This window comes from Zalophus californianus, chromosome 16 (genome assembly GCF_009762305.2).
Source record: "Zalophus californianus isolate mZalCal1 chromosome 16, mZalCal1.pri.v2, whole genome shotgun sequence".
In the NCBI taxonomy this organism is placed as follows: domain Eukaryota; kingdom Metazoa; phylum Chordata; class Mammalia; order Carnivora; family Otariidae; genus Zalophus; species Zalophus californianus.
In genome coordinates, this window is record NC_045610.1 from 59,117,515 (window position 1) to 59,130,136 (window position 12,622).

Here is a 12,622-nt window from a genome sequence, read left to right on the forward strand (position 1 = left end):
TTTGGCGAGGACTGCCTGGCTGTTCCCTCCACCTGAGGCCTGGCCCCTGCCCTGACTGTGACTGCCGGCTGTGTGCTGGGGCCTCCAGCTCCACAGGCCCACCCTGCAGCCGCCATTCGCTCCCTCTCGTGGGCCTCCCGTGTCACCCCCGCTTGGAGACACGCAGCCACCCGTGACTCTGTGCGCTGGCCGCCTGACCGGAGTGGTTTCACTCTGCGGTGACTGGGGGTGTCCACTCTTGGGTGCCATTTCTTTTGGCCACAGAGTCCTGTCAGTCACACCTTTATGATGTCTCCATCCGGTGGCCTGCCTCGCAGTCCCGCTGAGCTTGCCTGGCTCCGAGTTCCCAGTGGCTCCCTGTACCTGCGCACCCCGCAGGGCTGCGTAGACGGGTAGCACAGCGCCCAGAGCGTGGCTGCCTGACCTCGCGTGCAGCGCGGGCCGCCGCTCCCCGCCACCACCTTGTGAAGCCTGCTCACGTGCTGCCTCCTCCGAGAAGCCAGGAGTTGGGCTCGGCTGCCAGGTCCCCGCACGGTGCCGTCCAACCGAAGTGGCGCGGGGGCCGCAGACGGCAGTCACGTATGCAATTCCAAATTTGCGAGCAGCCGTGTAAGTAAGAAGATTGTTACAGCAGATGGTCAGCATAAAAACAATGAATCGATAAGTTATTTTACACTCTCACCTGCACCACGCTTTTGCCATCCGGTGTGGATCTCACGCAGTTTGGACGCCACGTGCCTGCAGTTCATCCCGCCACTGCCCCGGGCAGCGCAGGCGGGCGGCCTCCTGACACAGTTTATCGAGTAAAGAACTCGTGCACTCATCAGTTGCCTGATTCAGTCTCGTGAATTTCACTCAAAATGTTAATATTCTCTTAATTGTCATTTTGTGACTTAAAGTTTGTTCTCTGCCTGGTTATCTTGGGTACGTGTTGAGCTGCTTTTTCTGTGTTTTACTTGTTTGCTTTGGGGACAGCTCGCTTCCTCAGGCCTCTCTGACGCCCTGGGCCCCGTGGGCTTCCTCCCAGGGACAACCTTCCCCGCGGGGTGGGGGCTGTGGCACTAAGCCGGGACGGACACCACCCACCCGTGTTCCCACTCGTGCCGATGGAGTCCCGGAGCGCTCGTCAGAGACAGGGCACCTGGCCTTCCCCTGAGAGTCTGCGTGAGTTGGTCTGTGTTCTTAATGCTCTGGACCACGTCCTCTGGTCACTTAACGTTGTTGAAGGCTGTGAGCTCGGACAGAGGAGGGGTCATGCCACCACGAGCCTGGTGCGCCCGGCCTGACCGGTCACTGCTCAGCAGGACGTGCGTTCCTGTGTCATTCACTCCTGTCTGGGGGTCGCTGAAGCTCATGGCATGTGTTCTCGAGGTGTTTCCTCCCCACCTCGGTTTCTGTGTGTGTGTGAATAATGGGGCAGGTGTCTGAATAAACGTCTTCAAAAAACTCGAGCACTGTTCCTCCCATGCCAGCCTCCCCAGAAAACATCTCTTAACCAAACTGCTCCTTCACGGCCGCTCCCCAGCATCTACTTCTTGGCGAGAGCTGGAAGGTAGCTGCGAGGGTTCAGCTCTGCTCTAGGTGAAGCGGACCGCCAGCCCTCCAGCCCCGCCACCTGCAGGTGGAGACCAGCTCCCTTCTTGGGGATAGCTGCCTGCTGGCCCCTTCGGCCCTCCTGTCTCCGGGCATGGGTTTTGCCAGGAACCAAGCCGGTGAGCCACGTGCTGGGCTCAGACTTGGGTGATGGCAGCGCGGGGAGGCCGCCCTGCGGGGTCGCGGCCGGGGGAACGATGGTGTTTGTCCTCAGAGGTTGTCAGACCTTCTCCGGCCACCCGCGGGGAAGGGTATGCAAGGCTGTGGTTGCCGTCCTGCCCTGGCCCTGGCCTCCCTCGCCTCCACCCACATCTTGAGCTTTTTACAGTCGAGTGGGAAACAGGCGGGTGTCCCGAGACCAGCACCCCAGGCCTAGCGGGGCACTTTTCTCGCCCAACCCCCAGAGCTTGAGCCCCAGTGTCCAGGAGGTCTCAGCTGGTGAGAGGCAGCGCTGGACTTCAAGCCTGGGGCCCTGGACCCCCAGCGCCGTCTGCCACCATGCCGCCAGGGTGGCGGGAGGGGCACTGCCTGGTCCCACTGTCTGGCCCTCTCCGCCACTGCCCAGCCTGCTTGGTGTCACTGGCGCTGTGCCGCGGTCCTGTCGCTGCTGATTCGGGGCCAGTGAGGAGGACCCGAGGCTTCTGGGGGGCGTGGGCACCTGCCTCCCCTGGGGGGTCACAGCAGCTGTGCTGTGTCCGTGCCGGGCTCTCCGGGAGTCAGACTCCGAGGGGGACCAGGCGAGGCCCCTCTCAGTCTGCGGGCTTCTCTGTCCTCCGAGGCCGTCTGCAGAGCACCTCACACGTGTTATCTCCACCATCAGGAAAATCAGAGCAGCACTCGTGTGTTCCAGGGAGATCGTTTTGGCTTTCCCTCTGGACCCGGGTTCTGTCTGCGGACGCTGCCCATGCACCAGGGAAGCCCCTCCTTGTCCCCGCCCCCCAGGATTTCTGGGCAGGCCCACCAGAGATGCCTGCCCCCGTGGAGTGTGCTACCAAGGGGAAGAATTGCCAGACGGCTGACAAGTGCCGCAGGGCTGGTGGCCAGGGACAGGGCGACACTCATCGTATCCGCCTGCTGGGTGGGGTCTCGGGGCTTCTTGTTTTCAGGTTTTGTTTGGGTTACGACACTATGGGATGTGTCCTGAGCATGAGCCACTGCACAGTTGACGGGGGGTGGTTGGGGGCGCGGAGAACCCTGCTGGGCACCAGGCGCACCCTTACCTTGGTGTTGGCCTCCAGGTAGTTGTAGAGCACGTTGATGGAGATGGTGAGGTCCCCGTTGTTGAAGGGGTACGACCTGTTCCAGCCCTGGGCCCCAAACTTGCGCCTCTCGGCCACCACGGCGTGGAAGTAGCACAGGGCGAAGAGGATGCACTTGAACTCGATCTCCTTGGTGCACATCTCCAGGGTGTCCTGTGGGAGGGGACCCGAGTCCTGCCTCTGCCAGCTGTCTTGCTGGGGGCGGGAGGGGCAGGGTCCGGGGGGGCAGCTGCCGGAGCCCCCGGTCCATGGACTGACTGGAGGAGAGAATGCTTTCTTGTCTTTATTTCTTTCAGAAATGGCAGTTCTATCACTTAAGTATTGATTACAAGTCAAATTACGCTGCTTTCTAATAAAATATTCGCAAACACAGGACATTTCAGGACTTCTTTAACGAGAAGTACTGTCCCTTGGCAGCGGTCGGCACCCCTCGCGGCACGCACACAAACAGAAGCCCAGACTCTTTAGAAACGATGGTGAGCTGTTCATTCTCAGCACAATGTGCTCCACGAGTAGTCTTTGTAGGTGTTACCAGACGGTAGGGGTGTCTTCCTTAAAAAGGTTTTAGACTCCACGTGGGAGATAAGTGTGTGCACCCAGAAGGTTCTGGTGCAGGACAGAAGATCAGGTGCCAAGAGATGAACGTAGATGCTAGGGTCTTGCAGAAGGGGGCAGGGCTGGGGGGTGGGGCAGGAGGTTTGGACGGGGAGGGAGGGGCCATGGGAGCTGTCCCACTGAAGCAAGGTGGGGGCCTGCTGGGGATTCAGGGAGGCCTGGCGGCAGCCTGAGCCAACCAGGAGCATCTCCTTCTGTCTCCCGAGGAGCCAGAGAGGGGGCCGAGATGCACTGGAGCCCAGCACACCGCCCTCCCGAGCTGGGCCCCTTCCTGAGGGGCTCTGACAAGCCCAGGACCTGCGATGCATTGACCTGTGCCGGCTCGCAGGTCATGAAACTGTCTTTAAAGCTGTAACTTGACTGCATCTCACACTATGTACATTTTACTTAGTCTTCCAGGAATATATTGATTTTGTGGCGTGAGGTGTGTGTGTGTGTGTGTGTGTGTGTGTGTGTGTGTGTGTGTGTGTGTGCGTGTGCGTGTGCGTGTGTGTGTGTGTGTGTGTGTGTGTGTGTGTGTGTGCGTGTGTGCGCGTGCTGGGGATGGCGTGGAGCGGCGAGAACCATGGTGGAGCCGTCCTCGGAGTTCAGAGCCTGCTCCCCGGCAGTGCAGGCCAGAGCTGCCTTCCTGTCTGTGGGACCCGTGCGCTGGAGGGGAAGCCGCCTCACCTGGGTGAAGAGGTCCAGAGCCTTGTGCAGGTTGGCGTGCATGCCCGTGGGTGGCTCATTGGTGATTTTGATGGCGTTCTCCAGGATGCCCTGGGGGATGATGTGGGACTCGGGGCTGGGGGCGGGCTCGGCGCTGATGAACACGCGGTAGTCCTCGTGGCTGCCCGCGCCGGAGCGCTCCACCTTCTTATCCAGGGTGCCCAGCCACCGCGCCACAAGGTGGATGTTCTGTGGCCAAGCCCGGGGCTTAGCACCCCTGCGTCCCTACCACACGTCCCTCTAAGCAGTGCCCGCTGTCCGCCCTTCCCCGGGCCCAGGTGCGCCAGCCAATTTCTGCTGAGGCCTGGGAGTCAGTATTCGCGCTTGGAGAATTCAAGACCTCCAGCCTCCTGGCGAGCCCTCCCCGGCCTCCCCGGGCATAAGGTTGACATGATGTGGTCCCCATCCCTGCTTTGAGGTTTGGGTAGAAGGAATGGCATGAAGCTGGGGTCTCCACTCGGGACCAGGCTAGGCCATGCCGACCGAGGTCGGCTCACCCTGTGCAGGCTGGGCAGGACTGCAGGTGCTCCTTGGGGTTCAGGAGAGGGCTCGGAGAGGCTGCAGGGGCCCCTGGTGCTTCCCCCGAGCAAGGACGAGGAGGCGGAGGAGGAGGAATGGAGCTTTTGTCCACTGGAGTTTGGGCTTTATAAGCAACACCTCTGTAGGGAAAGTGGCCTAAAGCCCAGTGTCCTCTCACTGAGGAAGGTGGTGGTGACGGCCGCACCACCCCACGGACCAGGCAGAGGGGACGTGGTGTGGGAGCCACCTGCCCCTCCTGCGGGTGCGAGGGCGGGCACCCCCGTACCTGAAGAATGACCCAGTGTCCCATCTCTGCAGCCGTGTCCAGAGCGTCCTCGGCCACCACCTCCTGTCCCTGCCCCAGGGACACGTTATGCAGTTTCCCGTTGTCTATGGTAAATCCCAGCTTTTTCCCTGAAGGAAGGAGAACAGGAAGTGCGTGGGGGCGGCTCTGCCATCCTGCCGGGAATCCCACCCCCCTCCCCGCTTTGTGTGCTCTTGTGAAAAACACATCAGATTTGCCAATTTCACACCCATCTTTAAGTGTACAGTTCGGTGACATTTAATACATTCACAGTGTCGTGCAGCCATTCTTCTGGTTCCAGCACTCTATCCCGCCCCCCCCAATCAGGAAGCCCTACCCCCACCCCGCCCCCGCCCCTGGCAGCCGCTCAGCTGCGCGCGTCTCTGTGGATCTACCTATTTTGGATGCTTCCGATACACAGAACCCTAGAACAGGGGGCCTTTGTGTCTGGCTGGGATTCCTCTTGGCACAGTGTTTTCAAGGTGTGTCCGTGTGGCAGTGCCTGTTGGCACCTCATTTTGGTGGCTGAGTACTGTCCCATCGTGTGGCTTCACCACGTTGGGATTATCCACTCAACAGTTGATGGACATTGGCTTTCATCTGCCTTTTGCCTATGGTGAGTGATCAGCCCTGTGGAGTATGTGCTTAAACACCTGTTTTCATTTTCGGGGTGTGCACCGGCCGTGGGATCGCTGGGTCCCACGGCGCCTGCCTGTGTCCCCTGCCAAGGAAGCACCGGCCTGCTTTCCGCACCTCTGTGCCTCCTCCTGGGCCCGCGGGAGGCTCATCTCTCTCCCAGGCTCATCGGTTTCTGTTTCCTCACCGGGGTGCAGGGGCACCTCGCTGTGGCTCTGATGCGCATTTCCCGGTGGCCGCCCCTCTCTGAGGCCTCCCTGGCCGGCTCCACTTACCCAGGGCTTCCACGTCTTTGAGGGGGTCAACGCCTGGGGAAAGGATGAAGAAAATCGGAGTAGAAGGGCTGCTCTCCTCGTAGGACTTGGAAAACTCGATGCTCCGGCCCTCCACGAACTTGCTGCCCATCTTCTCCTCCACAAAGTTCCTGGGGGAGACGCGCTTGGTCAGACCCAAAGGCGAGGGGGACGGGGTGGGTTGGGACCCCTGGTGGAAGGGCCCTTTTGTTGGGGGGCTTTCTTTTATTTATTATTTCTTAAATATTTCATTTTATTTTTAATTAGTTTTTTTTGAGAGTATTTATTTATTTGACAGAGAGCACAAGCAGAGGGAACGGGAGAAGGAGAAGCAGTCTCCCCACCAAGCAGGGAGGCTGATGTGGGGCTCGATCCCAGGACCCCGGGACCATGACCTGAGCCAAAGGCAGAGGCTCAACCAACTGAGCCACCCAGGGCGCCCCTATTTTTAGTTATTTTTTAAAAGGTTTATTTATTTTAGAGAGAGAGACTGCACACCACGAGTGGGGGGAGGCGCAGTGGGGGGGGGGAGAGAATCTCAAGCAGACTCCTCGCTGCGTGTTGGAGCCCGATGCAGGGCTCGCTCTCACGACCCTGAGACCATGACCTGACCTGAAATCAAGAGTCGGACGCTTAACCAGCTGCGCCACCCAGGCGCCCCTTAAAGGTTTTATTTTTAAGTAGTCTCTACATCCAACATGGGGCTTGAACTCATGACCCCGAGATCAAGAGTCACCTGCTCCTCTGACCGAGCCAGCCAGGCGCCCCTTTGGTGGACTTTCTTAAGCAGAGCAAGGTCTCAGGCCCGAAGGCAGTCTTTTCGGGGGCGTTCCTCTTTGCCGGGGGAGGGTGTGGTCGGGGGAGCAGGTACTTCTCGCCTCCGTCCCTGCCGGGCGCTACAACGTGCCAGCAGGTGAGAGGCGATCTCCTGTGGCCCCGTTTTCAGAGGCTCGCAGGTCACCTGGGAGGGAACATAAGCCTCAGTGGCGCCACAACCCAGGGCATTCTAAGGGTGAGCACACCCCAGCGCCAGGTGGCCCCTGGGTCCTTCGAGCCGTCTGCGCTCCTAGGGAAGGGGACAGGTTATGGCGATTTCGTCTCCCACACGCTGTCTGTCTGCTGTCCAGCAAGGGCCGCAGGAAGAAGCTGAACACAGACGGTTCTCGCTGGTCCTGGTGATCTCCCCGGACTGGGGGTTTGAGGAGGAAGGAAGTTCACGTTTGCAGCCATCTTGGTGAACTCAAAGACCACAAAACACAGTTCATCAAGAAAATCGCAGGGGAAAAAGAAGGAATTTACATAAATACCTTTTTTAAAAAAGATTTTTATTTATTCATTTGCAGGAGAGACAGAGAACAAGCAGGGGGAGAGGCAGAGGGAGAGGGGAGGAGCAGACTCCCCGCTGAGCAGGGAGCCCGATGCAGGGCTCGATCCCAGGACCCTGGGATCATGACCTGAGCCGAAGGCAGACGCTTAACCATCTGAGCCACCCAGGCCTCCTAAATACCTGTCTTTACAGAAGCAGCTCTGTGTTCTGAGCCCCAGACTTACTTTCTTGACCCTCAGACCTTCTGTCTGGGGTCAGTTGGGCCCCTCTTATGGGAAATCTGGTGTTGTTTGGGGGTGACCTTTAGAGCTCTCTGCGCCTCTCCATCACAGGTGGCTGAGCATACTACGTTCTGAGTGAATCACAGGCACCGAAATACTAAGATTTAGTGTCTTTAAGAGCAGCACGTCAGTCAGTCTTTGAAAGAACAGTGGAGGGAAGGGCTCCCTCAGAGGCCACCCCACACCCTCCGGCTCCGTGGGGACCGTGGTGCAAGCAGGACTTTCTGGGGACCCTTTTATCAGGATTCGTCCCTCGCTGTGGCCTTCGCTGGCTTCTGTGCACTTCCCGAGCCGACGAGGGCTCCAGGCGGGGTGTCGGGGGCGCTCCTCCTGAAACCCTCCCCAGTTGTACTTGATTCCGGCTTTGGGAACTGACTCGCAACGTGGAGGCTAGCATCCGTGTCCAGGAGGGACTTCTGGAATGTCCCAAGTCCTGCCCTAGGCGGGAATGTCACTAAATCACCGTTGCTAACGACGGCAGGCCACACAGTCATTCTCCGTGGGTGAATTAATGACGAACAGTGCGCACTGGTTCCCGGCGGGCCCCACCACTCTGGGCACCGCGTCCTTGGCAGAGGAGAGCTGGGGTCAGCTCCCAGCCGCTCCCCCGGGAGCCCCGGGGCATCTGCACCACAGAAGCTGGGCTTTTTGTGGGGAGAGGCAGTTTGCGGGCCTCCCACTGTCCCGTCCCAGGCCAGTCACTGCCGTCTCTGGGCCCCTGAACCTCAGGGGCCCCTGGGGGGGTGAGTGAGTTAAGGCTTTGTTTGGCGCCCGGCACACAATCCGCCCTGTTACATTATTCACTGTGGATTTGGATCTCCTTGCTTTTAAGCTACATGGCTCCGGGAGAATTAGGTGACTCGGCTTTCCTGGACGCTACAGACATGTCACAGAGTGGGGTTTGGGGTCGCCCAGGCCCAGGCGAAGCGCACGAAGGCTCACGCGGTCTGAGGTACTTCATTCAGGGCATCCTCGTGCCTTCACACGCATGACCCCGGGTGGCGTGCCACCGTGCGCTGGGGGCCGTGGGCCTGGACACCCGACCGCGCTCCGCTCCCCGGCTGATGTCCCCACTGTGATGGCCAGGTGTCCTTCCCCTCCACCTTTCCCAGACTTTGTCCAAACTTCTTCCGGCATGACTGTCCTCCATGGCGGGGATTTCTTGTTTCCCTGCACTTCCTGCTGCCCTGCCTGTGACCCCCAACCAAACGGAGCAAAACAGACACGTTTTGTGAACAACCGGTGCGTGGGAGTCAGGCCTCTGCTTTGTCAGAGGGGAGTTCTGTTAGGGACACAGGCGTCTTTCAGGGCATCTGGCTGCTTTGGGGCTCTTAGGACCAAGAAAAGGCAAAGACGCCATATTATGTCCCAGAACGGGCGCTGGGCTTGATTCCTTGTCTGCCTTGTCCCCTTCCTGTGGCATCTCCATCATCCTCCATCCTGTGGCATCTCCGTGCTCCCAGGTCAGCCCCGGGTCAGGGGGAGGGAAACCCTGTCCACTCCAGGAGAGGGTGGACGGGCTATCTCAGATGTCACCCGTGGGGGACCGGTGCAGTGTTGTGTGATGTCACTGTTCCTGGAGTCCTTTTGTGAAATGGCAGCGCCAAATGGGGAGTGAATGGGACGGGGGCCTGGAAGGCCGCGGTGATTAATTTTCCAAACGTGCAGGAGCTTCAGGGGCAGAGAAATTATTCACAAAGTTAGAATAATTCTCTTTGCAAATGAGCTGAAGCTGGCCCAACAGTTTACTTTAAATGTGGCCACTGGGGGCATAAAATCCGGATGATGATGGCTTTGCCACAGTTTTCTCTCCACTGCATCCTAAAGGACTCCTTGTGGCCTCAGTGTCATTAACGCCCACACTTGTAGAGAATCTTGGCTCGGGGTTGGCGGCGGGGGGGGGGGGCGGTTGGAGGGGGCCCTGTTTCCCCTCACTGGTCCCTCAGGCTGGCGGGAGGAGAAGGGGTGGGGAGCGCCTGCAGGTGGGGTCCCCGTGCCCGTGGGCCCCGCGGGGCCTCCCTCTGCCTCCCCCCCTCTGCCTCCCCACCCACCCTGGAGGGCGCCACACTCACTTGATGGCGTAGGTCATGCGGTCTGGCCGCATGCACCTCACCATGCACAGCTTCTGCAATGCCGTTTTGTTCTTCCACTCCTGGGGAAGATTTCCTTCTCAGGGGCTTCCGACTCCACCAGCTTCTTCCACCGCTTGGCAGACCCTTCGATGTCGTTGTCCAGGTTCTTGAACTCATCCATCTCTGACAGGGCCTGCGGGCAGGCGGCCTTTCAGCTCCCCCCACGCCCCGCTGTCTTGGCGCTGGGAGAGGGTGGGGCCGCCTGGCCTGGTGCTAAAATGAGCTGCAGGTGCCCTTGAGGGCCAGGAATGCGGACGGAGGGTCTAGCGTAGGCACAGGACCCCAGCTGCCCCTCCAGAGGGCTGAGGGACAGGGGCTGCTCTCATCGTGGGGGGGGGGGGGCTGCCTTCTTCAGGCCTTCTGAGCCAAGATGCTGGGGGCCCCTGAGTGTGTGGGCCCAGTTTGGAGGAACTGCCTGGACACTTGCCCAGGATTGGGACGGTGGGCAGCGGTATCAGGCGGCCCTGGACCCGCCCTGGGGCCTGTTGTGGCTCAGTTCGTGGGACCGTGTGTGGGTTGGAGTGACCGTTGTGTTCAAACAGGAAAGTAGAGATTCCTGCGAGCTGGCAGGAGCCCTCTGCACCCCGGCCCCACCTCTGGGACCTCCCCGGGTCACTGGATATCTGGCTGGCGGTAGCAGCTCTTAAATATCCCTGGCATGAGCACCAGATCCCCCGCAGCAGGGAGAGAGTCCCAACACCAACCTTGATGCCGCCCCACCCCTGGTGCTGCAGGAAGTCCACCGGCGACTGGACTCCCGCCTTGAAAGGGAACCGCAGGAGGAAATCCAGCTCGACTGGGTTCAGCTCTTTCTTCATGGACAAGACCTGAGGGAACGTGGGGCCGCTCAGCGTCGTCCCACAACAGTGGGGGAGGGAGGGGTGGCCGACGGCCCCCGTGGGAGCGCCGGACACCTTGGTCCCAGGCGTGGGACAGCCGAGGTGTTCCCCCCACCCCCGGCCCTGCAGAGGAAGCGCTGTCCTGCCCCCTGGGTCCAGGCCAAGCTTCGGATTCACCTTGGTTTATTGTCGTGTTTTTAAATTATGATAAAATACACATGACATTTTCCATTTTAACCCAATTAAAGTACGAAATTTTAGTAAATTCATGTCATGTCCCACCATCACCACTATTTAGAACCAGAGCTTTTTCATCTTCCCAAAGGGAACCCCTGAGCAGCGCCCCCGGACCCGCCACCAGCCAATGGTGCCCCAGGTCTGTGCCCCGTCAGTCCGGATCTGTCTGTTCTGCATGTTCTGTGTCCAGGGAATCCTACAGATGCAGCCTTTCCCTCTGGCTCCTTTTGAGGTTCATTCACGCCGTAGCGGGTGTCAGAACAATAAGGTTCCGTTGTGTGGAGAGACCACGTTCTTGTTTATCTGCTCATCCTTTGATGGGCATTTGTCCGCGTCCACCTTGTGGCAGGTGTGAGCAGAGCTGCTGAGAATGTTCCTACACAAGTCAGTTCTTTAGGGGTATATACATTTTCTGGGGGATCTTCTGGGTCATGTTCTGGGTCTCCTCGTCACCCGTGCACACCAGCTCTCAGGCATCCAGCTGGCCGGGTCTCGGGTCCCAGATGGACGGCAGGTGAGCCGGGGCCGCCACGCACAGAGGGCCCCACCCAGCTTTTCCTCGGACACTGCAGAGCAAAGACTTTCGCCTGAGTCAGACTCCCACTCCTTTTTTTTTTTGGTCAAAAGAAAAATTTTTTGGAAATTTAGGGGGAGCACCAAGGAAATATCCTGATGCCCTCTCAGCGGAGAAACCTCACGGAGGGGGCTGCCATTCAGGGATTCACAGATAAAGGAAAACCTCCTTGATCTGGACCCTGGTGGACAGTTTGAGTTTGGATGGAAAGCAACCTTCTAGAAGCTCTCTGAAGTTAGTGTTTCCCACCATACTTACAAGATGGAGTAAACCAAGTGGTGGACGGGCTGTTTCATCAATTTAATGGAACAAAAATCTGAAATATTCCAGCAGGTCCGTATGAACAGGAGGCATATTTACTCCTTTGTACCTGTATTACCTTAAGAAATAGTGTTCGGCATCCACAGTGGTTGACCACTGATGCAGGACTGCTTAAGAGGCAGTCCGTAAATGTAATTAGAATGACCTTTGTAAAATTCTCCTTAATGGACCTCCCCTTCAGTGGCTCCTCCTTAAAACCGTGCCTCATATCAACAAAAGAGAGTCCCAAGCACGTCCCATGGCAGTGACTGGAAGGGCACCCATCACCGGGCAGTCTGCACTGGGGACCAGCCCTCGGGCGCCGCTGCTGCCGGCTGCGGACCACGCTTGGAGTGGGGAGGCCAGACGTACCTGGAAGGCCACCTGGGCCAGGAAGATGAGCTTGTCCCGCTCGAAGAGCCCGCGGGCCGTGTACATGTAGACGGAGTAGGTGATCTCGTCCGTCAGGTTGATTACTCGCTGCCTGACCTCCTCTGCGGGGGTGCTCTTCTGGATGGCCTTATCAAATACCACGTTGAAGGCCTGGGGAGGGGGCACATGGAGGCTTGCGGGGCTGGACTCCGAGGCTGCCCCATGCTGCCTGCCGGGGCTCTGCTTTGTTTCCGTGGTGGGTGGGGGTCTGGGGCATCAGGCAAGGAAGCCCCTTCCCCGGGGTGCTGGCCCAGGGCAGATCCCGCACCCTGGCTCCTCCTTCCCACCGCTGTCTGCGGCCTGGACCCCGTCTGTGCTCCCAACAGCCGGGGCTCTGTGGACGCCAGGGCCCCAGCCCGAGGGCCCGGCCGCAGCCACACCTTGAGCGAGAACTGATAGATGGGGTTGATCTTGTTGAGGTCGTTCAGTATGAAGTATAGCAGGGATGCCCTCTCTGCAGCTGGCCGGTAGTTCTCTCTGGCCTCATTGATTTTAACCTCTGTGATTTTTGCCTCTTTCACCTTGAAACAATTGGGACCAGTCGGGGGAAAGCTCCGGTGAGCAGTGGGCCCC

General features: G+C 59.2%; 1 protein-coding gene across 1 annotated transcript in view; it reads right to left on the bottom strand.

The window, feature by feature from the left end:
• DNAH17 (dynein axonemal heavy chain 17) overlaps positions 1 to 12,622 on the bottom strand; it is a 100,568-nt gene that overhangs the window by 8,110 nt on the left and 79,836 nt on the right. Inside the window, 9 exon segments of the mRNA XM_035724561.1 lie at positions 2,814 to 3,005; positions 4,137 to 4,364; positions 4,981 to 5,108; positions 5,910 to 6,058; positions 9,608 to 9,689; positions 9,692 to 9,800; positions 10,372 to 10,494; positions 11,990 to 12,160; positions 12,430 to 12,570. Of these exon segments, the coding sequence (XP_035580454.1) occupies positions 2,814 to 3,005; positions 4,137 to 4,364; positions 4,981 to 5,108; positions 5,910 to 6,058; positions 9,608 to 9,689; positions 9,692 to 9,800; positions 10,372 to 10,494; positions 11,990 to 12,160; positions 12,430 to 12,570 (1,323 nt within the window).